The sequence below is a fragment of the Theropithecus gelada genome, chromosome 11 (assembly GCF_003255815.1).
Source record: "Theropithecus gelada isolate Dixy chromosome 11, Tgel_1.0, whole genome shotgun sequence".
NCBI lineage: Eukaryota > Metazoa > Chordata > Mammalia > Primates > Cercopithecidae > Theropithecus > Theropithecus gelada.
The window spans coordinates 45,179,241-45,202,390 of NC_037679.1; the positions used below are offsets into that span (position 1 = coordinate 45,179,241).

The 23,150-nt window shown below is 37.1% G+C and overlaps 1 protein-coding gene across 4 annotated transcripts in view; it reads right to left on the bottom strand.

Annotated features, from left to right (window-relative positions):
* Positions 1–23,150, bottom strand: part of MGAT4C (MGAT4 family member C) — a 912,166-nt gene that overhangs the window by 42,950 nt on the left and 846,066 nt on the right. Inside the window, exon 3 of one of the 4 annotated variants that reach the window (XM_025402520.1) lies at positions 1,948–2,048. The exons of the other annotated variants lie outside the window; for them this stretch is intronic. Coding sequence (XP_025258305.1) covers positions 1,948–2,028 — 81 coding nt within the window. The 5' untranslated portion in view covers positions 2,029–2,048. The remainder of the gene's footprint in view (positions 1–1,947; positions 2,049–23,150) is intronic. 4 annotated transcript variants of the gene reach the window in all.

Here is a 23,150-nt window from a genome sequence, read left to right on the forward strand (position 1 = left end):
TGGGGATATAAAATAAGAATAATTTTACTTTTATTTTTAATTACAAAAGCAATGCAAGAATGTAGAAAAAATAGAAGCAGTTGAATATTCTCCTCTACTCCCATCACTGTAATTCCTACTACTGATTACCTTTACTGCTACAATTTGTTTTTTAGGACCTTTTCTGTGCATTTGTGTGCACATACACACACAAATACTAAACACACACACACACACTTGTTTAAAAATAACACATACGTTGAACCATATAATGTTTTCGTTTATTTCACTATATCTTGAAAATCTTTTCATATCAGCGCAAATAGGTTCACTTTACTCTTTCAAACTGCTGAATAGTCTAGTTGAAACATGTATTTATTTAACCCACTCCCTTAGTTCCAAATATTACCTTAAAAAAATGATACAATTAAAATTTGTATAAGATATCTTTGTGCCTAATTTTTTGATATAAACATATTAGTAAAATTGATGGGTCAAAAGGTAGTCTCATTTATGAGAGCTACTTCCAGCTCCCCTTAGTCTTGTAATATATTCTTGTGCATTGACTGTAACATTACAAGTGGTTCAGTGTTTATTTTCTGCATTTCAAATAGATCTTCCCCCAGTAAATTGAAGCAGATCTGAGATATTGCTGTTGACAGCTTAGTTAAATAAGCTTTCTCAGCTCTTCCAATTTATGTGTGTATAATTTCTCTAGAGTCCAGAGGATTACTAAAAGGGATCCTTTTCAATTAAAGTAGCAACAGTGAAGCATTTGTGTATGATACCATTTATTAAGTGGAAGGTAATCCTTATGAAAAATACACTTGTTGCAATCTATTTGGATTTAATTTCCAAAGTCATTATTAACCAGTTCTCAGTATACTATAAGTAGGTCCATATTCTAAAAGGAAAAATAGTGACAACACATAACTACAATGAATCATTATTAGGAAATCTTCAGGAAATAACAAATTTTTCACTATCACAGTGTACCTCACTTCATAAGCAAACCAAACGTAACAGTATCATAATAGAAGAGGAAAGGGCTACCTGGAGACCTCTGGGAAGCATATTCATGGGGTTTTCCTGGCTGTTGTCTCTTCTGATAACTAAACTTTTGCTGTATTCCATGTTTTCTCAAAGACAATGGCTGTGACTAAGTTAAAATATCCTAGCATAAAGCATTATTTAAACCTAATTAAAAATTTTTATATTTTAAGTAATTTCATTACATTTTCATTTTGAAAATTATAATTTTCTGTTTTATTGGCTACTCTAATATTGAATGTTTAATTATTTAGATCAAATATTATAATATGATGTACTATATTTCTGGCCCAGAGAACAGAATAGAAAAAATTTATTTTAACATATACGTGGTTTTTCATGAAATTAATATGATGAAAAACATTAACATAAAGTATAGGTCATTATATACTGCACATTATAACTGTATTTTATCTGATTAAGAATTGTGGTCCAGTTAAAATAGTTTGGTTAATGGGAAATTCTCCATTTTAAAGACACATTTTGGAGTTTATGTGAATACATGTAATGCTGAAATATGTTAAGCATAATTTAATATTTCACGGTTTATCAAACAGTTCAAAAGCTTTCAATGCCCCATGGCCCTCATTATAGCTTTTACTATAATTTTCCAGAGATCTGACTAATTTCTAAAGTTCACTTCACTTTACTAAATTCATCGTTGAAATAACAGTGATGATCCATAATCATTTCATTTTTCCAAAAAAAATATTTTATATATACAGTAATTATTTATCATCAGTATAAAATATTATAGATCATAATAGCTTATCATCAACATCATATTGTATTTTATACATTTTACATTGACCTACGTTGTATACATTCTCCAGCCTTTGAGAATCAAGGGCATCGAGTCAAAAAATTATCAAACACATGCTGTTAAATCTTCCATCAACTACCTTTTCTAAATAATACCTTGCATCTTCTGGATCCCTTTGCCACACTCCTCTGCACAGTCTTTCTTAAAACAAATCTGACCATGTCCTTCCCAAGCATGAGACATTCCAAGATTCCATCTGCTGATGGCAAAAAGTGCAAAATCTTTTTCATTGCTATTAAAAGCTCCTATTACCTTCTCTTGCCCTAGTAATTGGCAGCATTCCATTGCAACACCATGCCCTTTGTCTGCTGACATACCCTGAACTCCTCATCGTGGCAGGGCAAGTGATGCTCTCACTATGAAGTATTGCCGATTTCTCTCCTATAGGTAAGAAGTGGTCAGTACTTCTTTGGGGTCTGGTGTCTAACTTGCAGCTTGTCCATCACATCATCTTTAACACTTTCTTACCCTTATTTCTGTATACAACTTTTTTTTTTCCCTGGTAAACTCTGGGCTCACTGAAGGCAAGAAATTAGGCCCAGGTATACCTCAGAAATGTTCCCTAACAGTTTTGATTAGAATTTTAATTGATAAATTTTACCATTTGAGAACACAGACAGAGTCATCTCTTTAATTAAAATTTGAGAAACCTTTAGTAGAACGTCAAGGAAATTGTTTCTGTTAGTAAGACACTATGTTGCCATTCTGTCAGCTATGTTGTGTGGAAAAATACAGGTTAGGTTTTGATCCTGGTTCCTAGAGATTATAAATATTGGGGGTAGGATTACCTTATTAAAACAAAAGCACTGAGAAAGAAAATAAGTGGGGGAATCCATATTATAACTAAGAAATGATATAAGATCTCACATTACATATTCCAATTATCTATATTTTCACTGTACATGTAATTATTGTGCTTACTATTTTATTGCTTTATCATTCAAACTGGGGTAGTATGCACTATCTTTTCTATTTTCTAATTATTGTTTGCAGTATTTATTATCGAGATGGTCTTATGGCTGATATTTATAAAAGACTGAAATGATTAAAGACAAAACATAGTAAATGCCTGATGCTATTTAATGGACAATAGTATAAGCAGTAAAGCCTGATGATCTCCAGTATTATATATATAACCAGCATATTTAACTTTTAGTATGTGTCAGGCTCTATGTAAGATGTTTACATGCTTCTAATTTTCATTAAAACTTGTTATATGTCAATATCAGATCAAAAAGGACAGAGTCGAAATCTAGAACGAGTCATGGGAAAGAAAGGAGTACTAAACATCAGTATGCAGCCAATTTGAGTGTAGGGCTGGATCTGCTCTCACTTATGAGAAAAACTATAACAGAAAGGTTGCTAATGCCCTACTGACCTTATTATGCTTTTTAAATGGTACATTTAAATACATATAAACTTATTTAAATTGGTTGGACAGAGATCTAACTTGCTAAAAACTAGCAGAGTAAAATCTTTTTACAGTGTGAGAATGAGAATACAAACTTCCCTTTCAGCTTCTTTCCTTAATCACAATTTCCTGCCTTAAAGAAAATGTCAGGAGGCTGGATCTACCCAAAAAAGTGGAGAGGAGAACCCGCTTAAATATTTCTAGACCATTATAAATTAATTTATTATTTTCTCTATTTTCATTTTCTTCAGCGAGGAGGGAGCCACTCTTCTAATTTAATAGCGTTGTCCATGATATGAGTGATGACACTTTATTTATACCTAATGAGGAACTTTACAGGATAGATATATTGCAATTAGATCCTGTCTCAGGGTTTTCTCTTTATTCATTGATGAATGTATGTAATTCAAGAACATTAAAAACAACTGTGAAAGTATAATTATTACAGATGAGAAGGTGTCTGGGGATTAATTTTATTACATAAAACCGTATTTGGAGGGACAGTATAGAAACAGTCATTTATACGGCTGGGCGCCGTGGCTCAAGCCTGTAATCCCAGCACTTTGGGAGGCCAAGACGGGCGGATCACGAGGTCAGAAGACCGAGACCATCCTGGCTAACACGGTGAAACCCCGTCTCTACTAAAAAATACAAAAAACTAGCCTAGCCGGGCGAGGTGGTGGGCGCCTGTAGTCCCAGCTACTCGGAGGCTGAGGCAGGAGAATGGCGTAAACCTGGGAGGCGGAGCTTGCAGTGAGCCGAGATCCGGCCACTGCACCCCAACTACACCCCAGCCTGGGCGACAGAGCGAGACTCCGTCTCAAAAAAAAAAAAAAAAAAAAAAAAGAAAAGAAAAGAAACAGTCATTTAATAATAAACATTAAGTTTCTTAACAAGAAGTAGCAATTGACTTGGACAAATGTTTGTTGTGCCTATTAAAAAGAGCACATTAAAAATCAGGTAAAAATTACATCAAGCACATTTTTTTTCCCTGCAGTGGAAATACCATATTTCATGACAAAGACTTATAAATGAAGGAAGAAAAGAGATGGCAATACGTGTGAGTTGTGCCATTTTACAAGAGAGACACAGGCGTCTCAGAGATTGAAATAATTTTCCCACGTAGATACAACTGTTAAGTCAGAGTAAAATTTGTACTTAGGTTTGTACATCTTGGAATCTCATGCCAACTGGTTAAAAAAATTCATGTGAACAATTTGTATGATGCTTATGTGTATAGAATGACACTGGAGTTGAAATCAATATAATTGTGGAATTGAAAAGATGACAGTCTATGCCAGAATTCTTCACTTTATAGACTAAATATGAGATGATGTCTATACTATGACTTAATATTAGTGAGTATGACTACATTTACAGACTGTTACATGAGATAAAACACACTAAATGAAAAGGTTCACTGGTACACTTGTATCAAACACTAACAATAATAAGCAGTGAAAAGGTTTACTGGTATCAAGCACTTGTTGAGAAATCTATTAGTTGTAAAACATTGGATTGGGAGTTTTTAAAACAAGGTTAAAGAGGCAAGATTGAAATTTCATTAGATGTTATAAATATTTATGCATTGTTTCCCAATGGAATATTACTTATATTCTAATCCAGAAGGAAATGTTTGTCATTTACTCAATAGTTCAAAGCATATTTTATTAAATTATGAGAAATGGGCTAAAACTGATAATCACAGAATAATGAAGCCAGAAAAAAAGTAAAGATTATTAGTTCAATTACAACTTTATGCAGAAGAAAAGTTCAATGCCAAAATAATCCAAGTGACCAATTTAATTTGTTATTGATAGGACAAAAACTAGCCAGAGGTTTCTTGAAGTTTGATGTAGTATATTTGAAAGAATGCAAAATTGTACTTAGAGTCTACGGTAACAGTGTTTCTTGTAACCATTACATTTAGTCACCAACAAAAGCATAAAACATGTATAATCGAATATGGGAGTAATAGCATGTTGGTGCCACACTTAATATTGACATTCTTTCTCAAATTAAATCTATCATAGTCAGTGGTTCTCTTCACATTATGAATAATTGTGTTTTTTTCTAAAAAAATCAACTCAGGTTGCAACATCATGTATGAAATACATGCATCTTAAGCACTAGAATCACAGTGTGGTAAGAGGTTAAGTAGGAACCAATAATAACTGAGTGAATAGTAGATTCACATCCAACATTTAATTTTCAGGGTCACAGTGGGATAAACCAAGTGAAACGACGGCCAAAATGGTGAGCATAGAAATTTATATAAAACATTATTTCTGTCTTTGCTGCATTCTTTTTATCTGGTTTTGCTGACCTTTTATAGTGGTATTTATTTCAGTTAAATTTGCTTACGTTGTTCTTACACTTTAATGCATGAGAGCAAAATATTACATAAATATTTAAAGAGACTAGATTATGAATATGCATGAATATATTAACATCAATAACAAAGCAATATATCAGTTTGAAAAAGACCTGAAAAATAGGAATTTTATTGCAACACCTGCAATGTTCAATGATGTAAGGTTCACAAAAATAGCAACCAGAAGGGAAATAAACATTCTAGCAGCATTAATGTGGTCTACACAATATGCAAAAATGGAGCAATTTCAGATAAGTATCTGGAGTTCTCTTGTGTTTTTACTTTATTCCATTTTATTTATTTATATACTTACTTGTTAACTTTTATCTTAGGTTCAGGGGTACATGTGCAAGTTTGTCTCATAGTTTAATTGTGTGTCACTGGAGTTTAGTGTAGAGATTATTTCATTACCCAGGTAATATGCATAGCACCTGATAGGTAGTTTTTTGATCCTCACACTTCTCTTATCGTACACCTCAAGTGGGCCCTAGTTTCTGTTGTACTCTTATCTGTGTCCATATGTGCTAAATGTTTAGTTCCCACTTACAAGTGAGAACAGGTGGTATTTGGTTTTCTGTTCTTGTGTTGGTTCATTTAGTATAATGGCCTCCATCTCCATCTGTGTTGCTGCAAAGGACATAAACTCATTCTTTATGGCTGTGTAAGGTTCTTTATGTATTCTACCATTGATGGACATTTAGATTTATTCCATGTCTTTCCTTTTGAGAATAGTGCCACAATGAATATATCTGTGTTTTTATGGTAGAATGATTTATTTTCCTTTGAGTATATACCAAATAATAGGATTGCTGGGTTGAACAGTAGAATTACCATTTTGAGATATTTGAGAAATCGCCACACTGCTTTCCACAATGACTGAACTAATTTACATTTACCAACAGTGTACAAGCATTACCTTTTCTCTGCAACCTTGCCAGCATCTGTCATTTTTTGACTTTTTAATAATAGCCATTATGACTGGCGTGATTTGGTATCTCATCGTGAGGTTGATTTGCATTTCTCTAATTATTAGTAATGTTGAGCAGTTTTTCGTATGTTTGTTGGCCACGTGTATGTCTTCTTTTGAAAAGTGTCTGTGTCCTTTGCCCACTAAATAATGGAGTTTTTGTTTTTGCTTATTAATTTGTTTAAGTTCCTTGTAGATTCTGGATATTAGACTTTTGCTAGATGAATAGTGTGCAAATATTTTCTACTATTTTTGGTTGGTTGTTTAACTTTGTTGATAGTTTCTTTCACTGTGCGGAAGCTTTTCAGTATAATTAGGTCCAATTTGTCAATTTTTGTTTTTGTTGCAATTGTTTTTAGCATCTTTGTCATGAAATCTTTGCCAAGTCCTATGTCCAGAATGGTATTTCCTAGGTTATCTCCTACAGTTATATCGCTTTAGGTTTAACATTTAAGTCTTTAAATCATCTTGAGTTGATTTTTGTATATGGTGTCTATATTTAGTTTTTGGCATATGGCTAGCTAGTTATCCCAGAACCATTTGTTGAATAGGGAGTCCTTTCTCCATAGCTTGTTTTTGTAGACTTTGTTCAAGGTCAGATGGTTTTAGCTATGCAGCATTATTTCTGGGATCTCTATTCTGTTCCTTGGTCTATGTGTCTGTTTTTGTACCAGAACCATGCTGTTTTGGTTGCTGTATCCCTGTAGTATAGTTTAAGTTGGGTAATGTGATGCCTCCACCTTTGTTCTTTTTGCTTAGGATTGCCTGGGCTATGCAGGCTCTTTTTTATTTCATATGGCTTTTCAAATAGTTTTTTTCCCCTAGTTTTGTAAAGAATGCCATTGGTAATTAGACAGTTGAATCTTTAGATTGCTTTGGGCAGTATGACTATTTTAAAATATCAATTCTTTCTATTTATGAGCATGGAATGTTTTTCCATTTGTTTATATTGTCTTTGATTTCTTAGAGCAGTATTTTATCTCTCACTGTGAAAGTCTTTCACTTCCCTAGTTAGCTGTATTTCTGGGTATTTTTTTTCTTTTGGTGGATGTTGTAAATGGGATTGCATTCGTGATTTGGCTCTCAGCTTGGATGTTGTTGTTGTATAGAAATGCTACTGATTTTGCTATATTTGTTTCATATCCTGAAACTTTGCTGAAGTTGTTTATCAGATCAAAGAGTTTTGGGGAAGAGACGATGGGGTTTTCTAAGAATAAAATCACATTCTCTGTAAAAAGGGATAGTTTGACTTCCTCTCTTTCATTTCCTATGCCTTTTATTTCTTTCTTTTGCCTGATTACTCTGGCTAATACTTGTAGTATCATGTTGAATAGGAGTGGTGAAAGAGGGTATCCTTTTCTTGTTCCAGTTCCCAAAAGCTTCCAACTCTTGCCCTTTCATTATGATGTTGGCTGTGGGCTTTTATCATTATGATGTTGGCTGTGGGCTTTTATCATTATGATGTTGGCTGTGGGCTTTTATTTTAATTATTGATGGCTCTTATTTTTTTAATATATTCCTTCAATACATAGTATTTTTAACATGAAGGGATACTGAATTTTATTGAATGCTTTTTTCTGTATCTGATGAGATGATCATGTATTTTTGTTTTTAGTTCTGTTTATATGACAAATCACATTTATTGATTTGCATATGTTGAACCAACCTTGGATCTCAGGGATGAATCCTGATTGATAATGATGGATTAGCTTTAGACGTGCTGCTGGATTCAGTTTGCTAGTATTTTGATGTGGATTTTTGCATCTGTTTACCAAGGATATTGTCATGAAGTTTTCTGTTTTCGTTGCGTCTCTACCAGGTTTCAGTATCAGGATGATGCTAGCCTCCTAGAATGAGTTAGGAAGGAGTCCCTTCTCTTCAAATTTTTGGAGCAGTTTCAGAAGGAATAGTAACCACTCTTCTTTATACATTGGTAGAATTTGGCTGTGAATCCATCTAGTCATGGACTTTCTGATTTATAGACTTTTTATTACTTATCCCATATTGGAAGTCATTATTGGTCTCCAGGTATTCATTTTCTTTCTGGTTCAATTTGGGAGGTTATGTCTCTCAGAACTGACCTATATTTTTTTCCAGATTTTCTACCTTGTGTGCATAGAAATGTGCATAGTAGTCTCTGAGGGGTTTTTGTTGTTGTTGTTTTAAATTTTTTTTTATTATACTTTAAGTTCTGGAGTACATGTGCAGAAAATGCAGGTCCATTACAGTGGTATACACATGCCATAAGGGTTTGCTACACCCATCAACCTGTCATCTACATTAGGTATTTCTCCTAATGCTATCCCTACCCTAGCCCCTGACACCCCAACAGGCCCCACTGTGTGATGCTCCCCATCCTGTGTCCACGTGTTCTCATTGTTCAACTCCCACTTTTGTGTGAAACATATGGTGCATGGTTTTCTGTTCTTGCATTAGTTTGCTGAGAATGATGGTTTCCAGCTTCATCCATGTACCTACAAAGAACATGAACTCATCCTTTTTAATGACTGCATAGTATTCTATAGTGTATATGTGACACATTTCCTTCATCTAGTCTATCATTGGTGGGCATTTGGGTTGGTTCCAAGTCCTTGCTATTGTGAACAATGCCACAGTAAACATACAAATGCATGTGTCTTTATAGTACAATGATTTATAAGCTTTTGGGTATATACCCAGTAATGGGATTGCTGGGTTGTATGGTATTTCTAGTTCTAGATCCTTCAGAAATTTCCACCCTGTCTTCCACAATAGTTGAACTAATTTACACTCCTACCAACAGTGTAACAACATTTCTATTTCTCCACATCCTCTTCAGCATCTGTTGCTTCCTGACTTTTTAATGATCACCATTCTAACTAGCATGAAACGGCATCTTGGTATCTCATTGTGGTTTTGCTTTGCATTTCTCTAATGACCAATGATGATGAGCATTTTTTCATGTGTCTGTTGGCTGCATAAATGTCTTATTTTGAGAAGTATCTGTTCATATCCTTTGCCCACTTTTGATGGGGTTTTTTTTTCTTGTAAATTTGTTTGCGTTCTTTGTAGGTTCTGGATATTAGCCCTTTGTCAGATGAGTAGATTGCAAACATTTTCTCCCATTCTGTAGGTTGTCTCTTCACTCTGATGGTAGTTTCTTTTGCTGTGCAGAAGCTCTTTAGTTTAATTAGATCCCATCTGTCAATTTTGGCTTTTGTTGCCGTTGCTTTTGGTGTTTTAGACATGAAGTCCTTGCCCATGCCTATGTCCTGAATGGTATTACCTAGGTTTTCTTCTAGGGTTTTTATGGTTTTAGGTCTAACATTTAAGTCTCTAATCCATCTTGAATTAACTTTCATATAAGGAGTAAGGAAAGGATCCAGTTTTCGCTTTCTACTTATGACTAGCCAATTTACCCAGAACCATTTATTATATAGGGAATCCTTTCCCCATTTCTTGTTTTTGTCAGGTTTGTCAAAGATCAGATGGCTGTAGATGTATGGTATTATTTCTGAGGGCTCTGTTCTGTTTCATTGGTCTATATCTCTGTTTTGGTACCAGTACCATGCTGTTTTGGTTACTGTAGCCTTGTAGTATAGTTTGAAGTCAGGTAGCATGATGTCTCCAGCTCTTTTGGGTTAGGATTGTCTTGGCAATGTAGGCTCTTTTTTGGTTCCATATGAATTTTAAAGCAGGATTTTTCCAATTCTACGAAGAAAGTCATTGGTAGCTTAATGAGGATAGCATTGAATCTACAAATTACCTTGGGCAGTGTGGCCATTTTCACAATATTGATTCTTCCTATCCATGAGCATGGTATGTTCTTCCATGTGTTTGTGTCCTCTTTTATTTCACTGAGCAGTGGTTTGTAGTTCTCCTTGAAGAGGTCTTTCACATCCCTTGTAAGTTGGATTCCTAGGTATTTTATTCTCTTTGAAGCAATTGTGAATGGGAGTTCATTCATGATTTGGCTCCACATCCCTTTTAAGTTGTGTTCCTAGGTATTTTATTCTCTTCATAGCAATTGTGAATGGGAGTTCACTCATGATTTGGCTCACTGTTTGTCTGTTATTGGTGTATAGGAATGCTAGTAATTTTTGTATATTGATTTTGTATCCTGAGACTTCACTGAAGTTACTTATCAGCTTAAGGAGATTTTGGGTTGAGACAATGGGGTTTCTAAATATATAATAATGTCATCTGCAAACAGAGACAATTTGACTTCCTCTTTTCCTAATTGAATACCCTTTATTTCTTTCTCTTGCCTGATTGTCCTGGCCAGAACTTCTAATACTAGGTTGAATAGGGGTGGTGAGAGAGGGCGTCCGTGTCTTGTGCCAGTTTTCAAAGGGAATGCTTCCAGTTTTTGCCCATTCAGTATGATATTGGCTGTGGGTTTGTCACAAATAGCTCTTTCTATTTTGAGATACATTCAATAAATACCGAGCTTATTGAGACTTTTCAGCATGACTATTGTGTTTTGACAAAGGCCTTTCCTCATCTATTGATATAATCTTGTGTTTTTTGTCATTGGTTCTGTTTATGTGATACATTATGTTTATTGATTTGCATATTTTGAAACAGCCTTGCATCCCCAGGATGAAACCAACTTGATTGTGGTGGATAAGCTTTTTGATGTGCTGCTGGATTTGGTTTCCAGTATTTTATTGATTTTCACATCAATGTTCATCAGGGATACTGGCCTGAAATTTTCTTTATTTGTTTTGTCTCTGCCAGGTTTTGGTATTAGGATGACCCTGGCCTTATAAAATGAGTTAGGGAGGAGTCCCTCTTTTTCTGTTGTTTGGAATAGTTTCAGAAGGAATGGTACAAGCTTCTCTTTGTGACTCTGGTAGAATTTGGCTGTGAATCTGTCTGGTCCTGGACTTTTTTTGGTTGGTAGGCTATTAATTACTGCCTCAATTTCAGAACTTGTTATTGGTCTATTCAGGGATTCAACTTCTTCCCGGTTTAGTATTGGGAGGGTGTATGTGTCCAGGAACTTATCCATTTATTCTGGTTTTCTGGTTTATTTTTCTATAAGTGTTTATCGTATTTTCTAATGGTAGTTTGTATTTCTGTGAGATCAGTGGTGATATTCTCTTGATCATTTTTTATTGCATCTATTTGATTCTTGTCTCTTTTCTTCTATATTAGTCTGGCTAGCAGTCTATCTATTTTGCTGATCTTTTAAAAAATCCAGCTCCTGGATTCATTGATTTTTTTGAAGAATTTTCTGTGTTTCTATCTCCTTCAGTTCTGCTCTAATCTTAGTTATTTCTTTGCCTTATGCTAGCTTTTGAATTTTTCTCCTGCTCCTCTAGTTCTTTTAAAGGTGATGTTAGGGTGTCAATTTTAGATCTTTCTTGCTTTCTCTTGTTGGCATCTACTGCTATAAATTTCCCTCTATACACTGCTTTAAATGTGTCCCAGAAATTCTAGTATGTTTTGTCTTTGTTCTCATTGGTTTCAAAGAACATCTTTATTTCTGCCTTCATTTCATTATTTACCCAGTAGTCATTCAAGAGCAGGTTGTTCAGTTTCCATGTAGTTGTGAGGTTTTGAGTGAGTTTCTTAATCCTGAGTTGTAATTTGATTGCACTGTGGTCTGAGAGAGTGCTTGTTATTATTTCCGTTCTTTTGTATTTGCTTAGGAGTGTATCACTTCCAATTATTTGGTAAATTTTAGAATATGTGGGATGTGGTGCTGAGAAGAATGTATATTCTGTTGATTTGGGGTGGAGAGTTCTGTAGATGTATATTAGATCTGCTTGGTCCAGAGAAGATTTCAAGTCCTGGATATCCTTATTAATTTTGTTTTGTTGATCTGTCTAATATTGACAGTGGAGTATTAAAGTCTTCCACTATTATTATGTGGGAGTCTAAGTGTTGGGGTGATCACACTCAACCCCAGGTCGTGGGGGTGATAAAGTCTGGTGGAGTCAAAGGAATTTGAAGTGACAGTTTGAGAGAGAAAGTGGGTCCAGGGGGCCAATGCGAGTATGCAGGCTGCGAAGGCCCTGAGTTCTGGAAGTCCACACTTTTTACTGGTGATCAAACAAAGAAATAGGTAGTGAGAATGTGGGGGTCAAAAGGGCAAGCATGTGATCTACAGCTGTGATGGTTTAGCATTTCCTTTGAAGCATATGGAACATATTCTGCTACTTGAGATAATGGGGAGCATGTTCTTATAGTTTAAGCTAGAAACAAGGAGTCAGCAAGTCTAGACTCATTCCAGAGGTCACAAGGGGTTTTATGTCCTGAGCCCTGGACATTATATCAGACATGCAAGCCCTGCCTCAGCCTTTTTCTCAACACTATGTCTCTTTGTAGGTCTCTAAAAACTTGTTTTATGAATCTCTGTGCTCCTGTGTTGGGTGCATATATATTTAGGATACTTAGCTCTTCTTGTTGCATCGATTCCCTTTACCATTATGTAATGCCCTTCTTTGCCTCTTTTGATCTCTGTTGGCTTAGAGTCTGTTTTATCAGAGACTATGATTTCAACTCTTCTTTTTCTTTTCTTTCCATTTGCTTGGTAAATATTCCTCCATCCCTTTATTTTGAGCCTATGTGTGTCTTTGCATGAGAGATGGTCTCCTGAGTACAGCACACCAATGGGTCTTGACTCTATCCATTTTGCAAGTCTTTGTCTTTTAATTGTGGCATTTAGCCAATTTACATTTAAGGTTAATATTGTTATGTGAGTTTGTTCCTGCCATTATAATGCTAGCTGGTTATTTTGCCCATTAGTTGATGCATTTTCTTCATAATGTTGATGGTCTTTACAATTTGGTATGTTTTTCCAGTGGCTGGTACCAGTTGGATCCTTTCCATATTTAATGCTTCCTTCAGGAGCTCTTGTAAGGCAGGCCTGGTGGTGAGAAAATCTCTCAGTGTTTGCTTGTCTGTAAAAGATTTTCTTTTCTCCTTTGCTTAGTTTGGGTGGATATAAAATTCTGGATTGAAAATTGTTTTCTTTAAGAATATTGAATATTGGCCCCACTTTCTTCTACATTGTAGGGTTTCTGCAGAGAGATCCACTGTTAGTCTGATGGGCGTCCCTTTATGGGTAACCCAACCTTTCTCTCTGGCTTCCTTAACATTTTTTCCTTCATTTCAACCTTGGTGAATCTGATGATTATGTGTTTTGGGGTTGCTCCTCTTGAGGAATATCTTTATGATGTTCTCTGTATTTACCAAATTTGAATTTTGGCCTGCCTTGCTAAGTTGGAGAAGTTCTCCTGGATAATATCCTGAAGAGTGTTTTCCAACTTGGTTCCATTCTCCCCATGACTTTCAGGTACACCAATCAAATGTGGTATTTTCACATAGTCCCATATTTCTCGGAGGCTTTGTTTGTTTCTTTTCACTCTTTTTTCTCTGATCTTGTCTTCTCACTTTATTTTATTGAGTTGATCTTCAATCTCTGATATCCTTTCTTCCACTTGATCTATTCAGCTATTGATAATTTTGTATGCTTCATGAAGTTCTCGTGCTGTGTTTTTCAGCTCCATTAGGTCTTTTATGTTCTTCTCTAAACTGGATATTCTAGTTAACAATTCATCTAACCTTTTTTAAAGGAACTTAGCTTCCTTGCAGTTGGTTAGAACATGTTCCTTTAGCTCAGAGGAGTTTGTTATTACTCACCTTCTGAAGTCTACTTCTGTTAATTCATCAAACTCATTCTCCATCCAGTTTTGTTCCCTTGCTAGCAAGGAGTTGTTATCCTTTGAAAGAAAAGAGGAGTCCTGGTTTTTGGAATTTTCAGCCTTTTTGCACTGGTTTTTCCCCTTCTTTGTGGATTTATCTACCTTTGGTCTTTGAGATCGGTGACCTTCAGTTGGGGTCTCTGAGTGGATGTCTTTTTTGTTGATGTTGATACTATTCCTTTCTGTTTGTTAATTTTCCTTCTAGCAGTCAGGACATTCTGCTGCAGGTCTGCTGGAGTTTGCTGGAAGTCCACTGCAGACCCTGTTTGCCTGAGCACCACTGGTGGACACTGCAGAACAGTCAAGATTGCTGCCTCTTCCTTCCTCTGGAAGACTCATCCCAGAGGGGCACTTGCCAGATGCCAGTCAGAGCTCTCCTCTATGAAGTGTCTGTCGGCCCCTACTGGGAAGAGTCTCCCAGTCAGGATTCACAGGGGTCAAGGACCCACTTGAGGAGGCAGTGTATCCCTTATCAGAGCTTGAATGCTGTCTTGGGAGATCTGCTGCTCTCCTCAGAGCTGACAGGCAGGGAAGTTTAAGTCTGCTGAAGTTGTGCCCCTAACCACCTTTTCCCCTAGATGTTCTGTCCCAGGGAGGTGGGGCTTTTATCTGTAAGTTCCTGACTGGGGCTGCTCCCTTTTTTTCAGAGATGCCCTGCCCAGAGAGGAAGGAATCTGGCGAGGCAGTCTGGCCTCAGTGGCCTTGCTGACCTGTGTTGGGCTCTGCCCAGTTCGAACCTCCCCATAGCTCTGTTTGCATTGTGAGTGTAAAACCGCTTAAACCTCAGCAATGGTGGATGCCCCTCTCCCCACCAAGCTTGAGTGTCCCAGGTAGAGTTCAGACTGCTGTGCTAGCAGCAAGAATTTCAAGCCAGTGAATCTTAGCTTGCTGGGCTTCATGGGGGTGGGAACTGCCAAGCCAGACCACTTGGCTCCCTGGCTTCAGCCCCCTTTCCAGGGGAGTGAACAATTCTGCCTTGCTGGCATTCTGGGCACCACTGGGGTATAAACAAACAAACAACAAAAAGACACCTCCTGTGGCTAGCTCAGTGTCTGCCCAAACTGCTGCAGAGTTTTGTGCTGGAAACCCAGCACCCTGATGATGTGGGCACTGGAGTAAATCTCCTGGTCTGTGGGTTGTGGAGACCATGGGAAAAGCACAGTATCTGGGCTGGAGTGCATGGTACAGTCCTAATGGCTTCCATTGGCTGGGAGAGGGAGTTCCCCGACCCCTTGTGCTTCCCAGGTGAGGCGATGACCCACCCTGCTTCAGCTCACCCTCCTTGGGCTGCACCCACTGTCCAACCAGTCCCAGTGAGATGAACCAGGTACCTTAGTTGGAAATGCTGACATCACCCGCCTTCTGCATTAATCTAGCTAGTTGCTGCAGACCAGAGCTTTTCCTATGCAGCCATCTTGCCTTTTTCTTTTTTCCTATTAGCTCAGCGGTAATGTCCCATTTGCCATTTTTAATTGTGTTCATTTGGATCATCTTTCTTTTTTATTAGTATAGCTACTTGTCTGTCAATCTTATTTACTCTCTCAAAAAATAAATTCCTAATTTGATACTTTGCTGTTGTTTCTGCAGTCCCCCTAGGTCTGATGTTATGTTATTAATTTTAAATCTTTCTAATTTTTGATGTGGGTGTTTAGCACCATAAGTTTCCCTCTTAACATTATTTCTGCTTTGTCCCAGAGATTCTGGTATGTTGTATCTTTGTTCTCATAAGTTTCAAATAATTTATTGATTTCTGCCTTAATCTCACTGTTTACCCACAAGTCATTCACGAGTAGGTTGTTTAATTTACATGTAATTATATAGTTTTGAGTGATTTTCTTAGTATTGACTTAAATTCTTATAGTGCTGTGGTCTGATTCTGTGGTTAGCATGATTTTGCTTTTTAGACTTTCCTGAGGATTGCTTTATGGACAATTGTGCAGTCAATTTCAGAGTATATGCCAGTGCACATGAAAAGAATGTATATTCTGTTGTTTTTGGGTGGAGACTTCTGTAGGTGTCTATTAGGTCCATTTGGTTGAGCTCAGGTCCTGAATGTCTTCGTTAGTTTTCTGCTCCGATAATCTCTCTAATGTGCTCAGTGGGGTGTTGAAACCTCCCACTGTTATTGTGTGGCTATCTTACTCTCTTCATAGGTCTCTAAGCACTTGCTTTATGAATCTGAGTGCTCCTGTGTTGGGTGTATATATTTTCGGGATAATTAGGTCTTCTTGTTGAATTAATTCCTCTACCATTACGTAATACACTTCTTTGCCTTTTTGAACTTTTTTGGTTTAAGGTCTGTTTTGTCTGGAATTAGAATAGCAATGTCTGTTTTTTTTTGTTTTCATTTTCTTGGCAGATTTTTCTCCATCCATTAACTTTAAGCCTATGGATGACATTGTATGTGAGATGGGTTTCTTGAAGACAGCATATCATTGGGTCTCGCCTCTTTATCCAACCTGCCACTTTGTGCCTTTTAATTCAGGCCTTTAGCCTGGTTACATTCAAGGTTAATACTGATATGTGCAGATTTGATCCTGTCATTGTGTTGTTAGCTTGTTTTTATGCAAACTTGTTTGTGTAGTTGCTTTATAGTGTCAATGGTTTCTGTAGTTAAATATGTTTTTGTTGTATCTGGTTGCAGTCTTTCCTTTCCATATTTGGCACTACCTTCAGAACCTCTTGTAAGACAGGTCCAATGCAAGGAATTCCCATAGCATTTGCTTATCTGGAAAGAATCTTACATGCCCTTTGCTTATGAAGCTGTTTGGCTAGATACAAAATTCTTTGTTGGAATTTCATTAAGCATGCTGAATGGGAGGCTGAGGTGGGCAGATCACAGGGTTAGGAGATCAAAACCATCCTGGCTAACATGGTGAAACCCCGTCTCTACTAAAAAAAATACAAAGAATTAGCCAGGCATGGTGGCAGGTGTCTGTAGTCACAGCTACTTGGGAGGCTGAGGCAGGAGAATGGTGTGAACTCAGAAGGCAGAGCTTGCAGTGAGCCGAGATCATGCCACTGCACTCCAGCCTGGGATACAGAGAAAGACTCCATCATATATATATAAAATAATGCTGAATATAGGCCCCTGACATTTTCTGGCTTATAGGGTTTCTGTTAAAAAGTCTGCTGTTAGCCTTATGGTGTTCCCATTGCAAGTGACCTTCTCTCTAGCTGCATTTAACCTTTTTTTCTTTCATTTCAATCTTAGAGAATCTAATGACTATGAGACTTGGGGATGGTCATCTTATGTAGTATGTCACAGGGTTCTCTGCATTTTCTGAATTTGAATATTGTGTCCTCTCTAGTGAAGTTGGGGAAATTTTCATGGGTTATATAATCTGTATTAGTCAGGGTTCCCTAGAGAGAAAGTACTAATACGATAGATGTATATATAAAAGGGAGTTTATTAAGGAATTTTGACTTACATAATCACAAGGTGAAGTCTCACAATAAGTCATCTGCAAGCTGAGGAGCAAGTCAGTCCAAGTTCAAAACCTCAAAAATAGGAAAACAGTGTAGCCTTCAGTCTGTGGTTGAAGGCCTGAGAGCCCCTGGCAAACCATTGGTGTAGGCCCAAGAGTCTAAAAGCTAAAGAACTTGGAGTCCAATGTTCAAGGGCAGGAAGCATCCAGCAGAGGTAAAAGAAGGATGTCAGAAGACTCAGTCAGTCTAGTCCTTCCACATTCTTCTACTTGCTTTTATTCTAGCCACATTGGCAACTGATTAGATTGTGCCCACCCAGATTGAGAATGGGTCTGCCTTTCTCTGTCCATTGACTCAAATATTAATCTCCTTTGGCATCACCCTCACAGACACACACAGGAACAATACTTTACATCCTTCAATCAAATCTAGTAGACACTTGATATTAACCATCACATCCTCCAATATGGTTTTCGAGTTGTTTGCTTTCTCTCCCTCTCTTTCAGGGATGTCAATGAGTCAATAAATTTGGTCTCTTTACATTTTTACATCTCTTAGAATACTTGAATTGGGTTTTGAGTTTCTCCTGAATCTTCTTTCCTGTCCATTATCTGAATTCTATTTTTGTCATTTCAGCCATTTCAGCCTTGTTAAGAACCATTGCTGGGGAACCAGTGTGGGTCATTTTGAGGTGAGAGGACACTTTAGTTTTTTGAGTTGCTAGAGTTCTTTCTCTGTTTTTTTCTCATCTGTGCAGGCTGATATTCCTCCAATCTTAGAAGTTGCTATCCTTTGAAAGGGTTTTGTTTTTATCTTGTTTGATGCCCTTGAGGGTTTGATTGTGGTCTAAGGTGGTTTCAGTTGACTGGATTTCTTTCTGGAAGATTTTAGGGGTCTAAGGCTTAGTTCAGCACTCTTGAGCTGTGTGCTCTAACTTTGAGGGAATGATACCAGGCTCCCAGCTTTGTTCTCTGGCCCCTCAAGGTTAGGGATCTGTGGTGCTGGAGGGACTGAGCTGTTTCCAGACAGCAGTCTGTAACAATCCAATGGATGGTGCCAGCGAAAGTGCTTTGTCTGAGTGGTGATAGAAGAATTCATGTTTGTTTGCACATGCCAGCAGCAGTGGCAGCATGGTGGGTTACACATTCATTGGTCCGGCTGGGATGCTGGTGGGTTTGTGGCTGCCAGCCTCTGTGTGCATGTTTGCTCTGCGGGCAGTAGTGTGAGGGGATGCATGCATACACATATTCTGGCAGAGGAGGGGAGACAAGTTCCACTTGCATGCATGCACACTGGAAGGACAGTGGGGTGAGTGACAGTGGGCAAGTGAGTGCTGGCAAAGCAGCATGGGGGAGGCTGTGGTGGGGATAAGGGGCAGGTGAGCTGGTGTGTGTTAGCAGGGGCTGCTCTGCCGGAGCTCTCTGATGGTCAGGCACAGTCAGCTGATGAAGGAGCAATGATGTGGGCCCCTGGGAAGCACCTTGGTTGACTCTCCATCATTGCACTGCAAGTGAGCTCTGCCAGGCTGGGGCCCTGGAACAGACCTAGCTGTGTTTTACTGCAGATGTTCCCACACCATACCCCCTGAGTTCAGCACAGGATAGAGTCCTGCTCCTATCAACTCTCTACACAGCTTTCCCTGCTAGCACAAGTGTCCATGGGTGTTGTGGTATCTCTGGTTGCCAGGATTCCAGAGGTTCATGGTGAGGGCAGGTTGCTCCTCACCTGTTCAATTCACTCATTCCTCAAGAGTTGTTAGGAGCCAGGAATAAGTTGTGGTGCAAGGTAGCCCTGTTCAGGGTTCCCAGTCTCCTCCTACTTCAGCCCAGGGTCTGTGTCCTCCCTCTGTCCACCTTCAATGCCTTCCCTCTGAAGATATGCTCATAGTGTACCAGTTTGCCCTATGTCCCAGTCACTTGGTGGCAGATGTTCCTCCTGGGTGTGTCTAGTCAGGCATCTTTCTGAGACAACCTTCTTTTGTTTTTAAAATCAAAATATGTAGTAATAATGGATTTTCATTCCTACATTGCAGCGATTGACAGGACCTAAGTAAAAGCTAATACTATTTATATCAGGAAGGCTTATCCTAGTTGCCTACACTCCTCTCTCTCCACCAGTACTTGACATTTTACTGCTGAACTATGTCACTGATTTACATTACTTGCATTACCCTAGACATTTGAGGAATATGTAACATCAGATCCAGAGGAAAGGGAGCCAAGCTATAAAATTTTATATTTCTCCTCTTAATGGTGTGATTATCTTTGAGGTGGAGGGAAATGTTGTATACATGCTTTAAGCATTTTCCATTCTGTTAGAAAAATAAAACGCAAAACCAAAACCTCCAAATTGTTATCATTAAATACAGCTTTCTTAGCTTGATATTGTTAAATTTTTACTTATCTGATCTTCTATGGTCTATTTTGATAATCAGAGAACAACAACAGTCTGATTTCTATATTTGTCTATGTGTAAGGAGGAAATATGCTCAAATATGTATTTTGTTTATTTCTTGTCTCTGTAAAAGTGCATTAATGACAGCATATTCATAACATTCTTGGTGTTACTTGACTATAGTGAGAGATTTTGCTGATTATTTCCGCAGAAAATTCCATCTCAAGTAATATCTATATTTTTTATTGTGAGTTAAAAAATTAGTAATGTTAATATTGTCATCAGTATCAATTTATCATGTATTTTATTAGTGTGATCCTGTCTCTCAGGGCCTGGTTATATCCAAGGTTATGGTTTTACCTGAGCACTTGCAGTATAGAGCCCAAACTAATGAATTTTAGGTGACAGCAGTATTATTTCTTAACATGTCCCTACAGATTTCTATAGTATCCACGGTGGAGTTAAATCATTTGAAGATGAGGAAAGAAAACTGTTTACCTTGTTTCTGTGTTGAGAATATAAGATGCTGTGGAAGACTGATTGACAAAATGTCTTGTATTGTTCATGCTCTGTATGTACCCCATTTCTGGCATGACTTTGTAACTTCTCCCATCAAGAAGTGAAATCTGTTCCCCACACATGAGTTCAAGCTGACTTTTTAATATGTTTGCACCAAAAGAATGTGGTAGAACTGACAGCCTACAATTTTAAGCCTAGGACTCAAGAGTGATTTTATACTTCAACTCTCCCTTGTGAAACCCTTCCCCGACTGCCACAGAAACAGAGCAAGGCATGTTTGGTAGAGGTACAAAGTTCATATGGAGTGAGGTGCTAATCATCTTAGCCAAGATCATTCTAGAGCAGCCAGCCTTTAGACAACCCAATAGCTGACTAGAAACATATTAGTAAGCTGTGTGAGATGAGTCAAGTCCAGCCCAGATTGAATTACCAGGTTCAGTAGAATTACCCACTCAACCTATAGAGTCATGGGGCAAACTGTTGTAAGCTATTAAGTCAGTAGTTTTCAAAGTGTGATTTAGGGTCTCCTGTGGATCCCCAGCAACTTTTGAAAACAACTACAACATCAAACCTATTTCCACAATGATGCTAAGATATTATTTGTCTTAATTCTCATTCTGTCACAATACACAGGGAAGTTTTTCAAAGACTACATGATGTTTGGTATCAAAACAGAGTGGATACAGAAGCAGGTACAACACTCCAGCAGTCTTCTATTGAGTTTTCTATTGAATCGTACATGAAAGAGATTAGCAAAAATACAAAGCAGTGCTAAACTTCTCATTAATTTTTGTTTTGTTTAAAAAATGCAGTTATTTTTCATAAAAAAAATATACTATTTCTGTTACAGGTAATGGGTTTATTCTTAGTGGTAGAGGAAATAAATACTTTAAAATTTCTATTTTAGTTTATAATACAGCAAATATTAATGGATGAAAATCCTCAAAACAAAGCCATTTGGAGTCCTTAATAGTTCTCAAGAAACTGATATTCTGAAAGCAAAATGTTTAAGAAATGATGCAGTTTTTTCTGCAACATTTCTTTATTCTGAGTATAGCAGTTGTTTATAGAGAAATCACTATAAATTTTTCTTCATGACTGTCTCCAAAATGTAAAGGATCAAATATTAGCATCTTTAGAAATCAAAAACATTTACTTTTCTGCTTCAAGCCTGCATATTCGATCTATCTAACCAGAGTAAAGTTACTGATGAAAAAACAATTAAAATAAAATTCCATACACACACATGTGTATGTACATTACAAGAATCTTTGATTTTGCATGAAGGAAAAAAATCTACAAATACTAAGATAACAATAAAAGCAGAAACCTTGAGAGGTGAAGTAATCATCAAAGCTAGCTTCCTGTGTGAAAAGTCCTACCAAACCTTAGAATGTTTGAGATTACATTTTGACTGCTTCATGATGAACAGAATGCAGGAGATAAACCTTGTGGCCCATCCAAAGTGGAAAGTATAATAGAAAACGCTATCCCTCATAAAATGAGAAACAAATCTCATGGAGAAAAAGGGTCTGAAAAGAAATATTCATTCCTGAATGCTGCCTGGAGAAAATAAAACCAAAACAAAGAACTTACGAAAACACATTAATCCTCATTAAAGATCTGAGATCTGAATTAATTCATGCTATTTGTTTGCTCAAAAATTGAAAGCAAAGAAGTTAGTATAAAATTGGTCTTGGGTTGATATTGCTCCTTAGTGACTGGCAGAAGCAAAAAATTTAAGAGTAGAACTTCAAGTCTCGCCTCAAAGAATTTTCATAGTCACATTTTATGTGTGTGCAACCATGGTTAAAACAACAGTGAAAACACACATGCAAAATAATATTCCATGAGTGTCACTGATCATGAACAACACAGAGTGTAAATAGAATCGCAAATAAAATAGAAACTTGGATTGAACATAAGAACAAGAGAAAACAGATGATGAATTTTTAAAAGACTCAGACAGAATTTCTTAACACAAATGGAATACTCTGTCACCATAAAAAACAAAAGCACGTCCTTTGCAGCAACATGGATGCTGCTGGAGGCCATTATCCTAAGTGAATTAACAAAGGAACAGAAAACAAAATACTCTATGTTTTCAGTTATAAGTGGGGACTAAACATTGAGTACACATGGACATAAAGATATCAGCAACAGACACCAGAGACTACTAGAGCAGAGAGTGTGGGAGGGAAGGAGTGAGGGTTAAAAAACTACTACATCAGGTACTATGCTTACTACCTGAGTGAATGTGGTCATTCCTATACCAAACCACAGTGACACACAGTTCACCCATGTAACAGACCTGCACATATACCTCATGAACCTAAAGTAATATTTCAAAATACACTAATAAAAATTAGAATATTAAAAAAGATTAAATGAAAATATATCACCAACACAGATAAAATCAGTGAACTGGATGTAGATTCAAAGTAATAAATAATGAAATGATGTGAAAAAAGGAAGAGGTATGGAAAATAAAGAAATGGAAGAGGTTACAT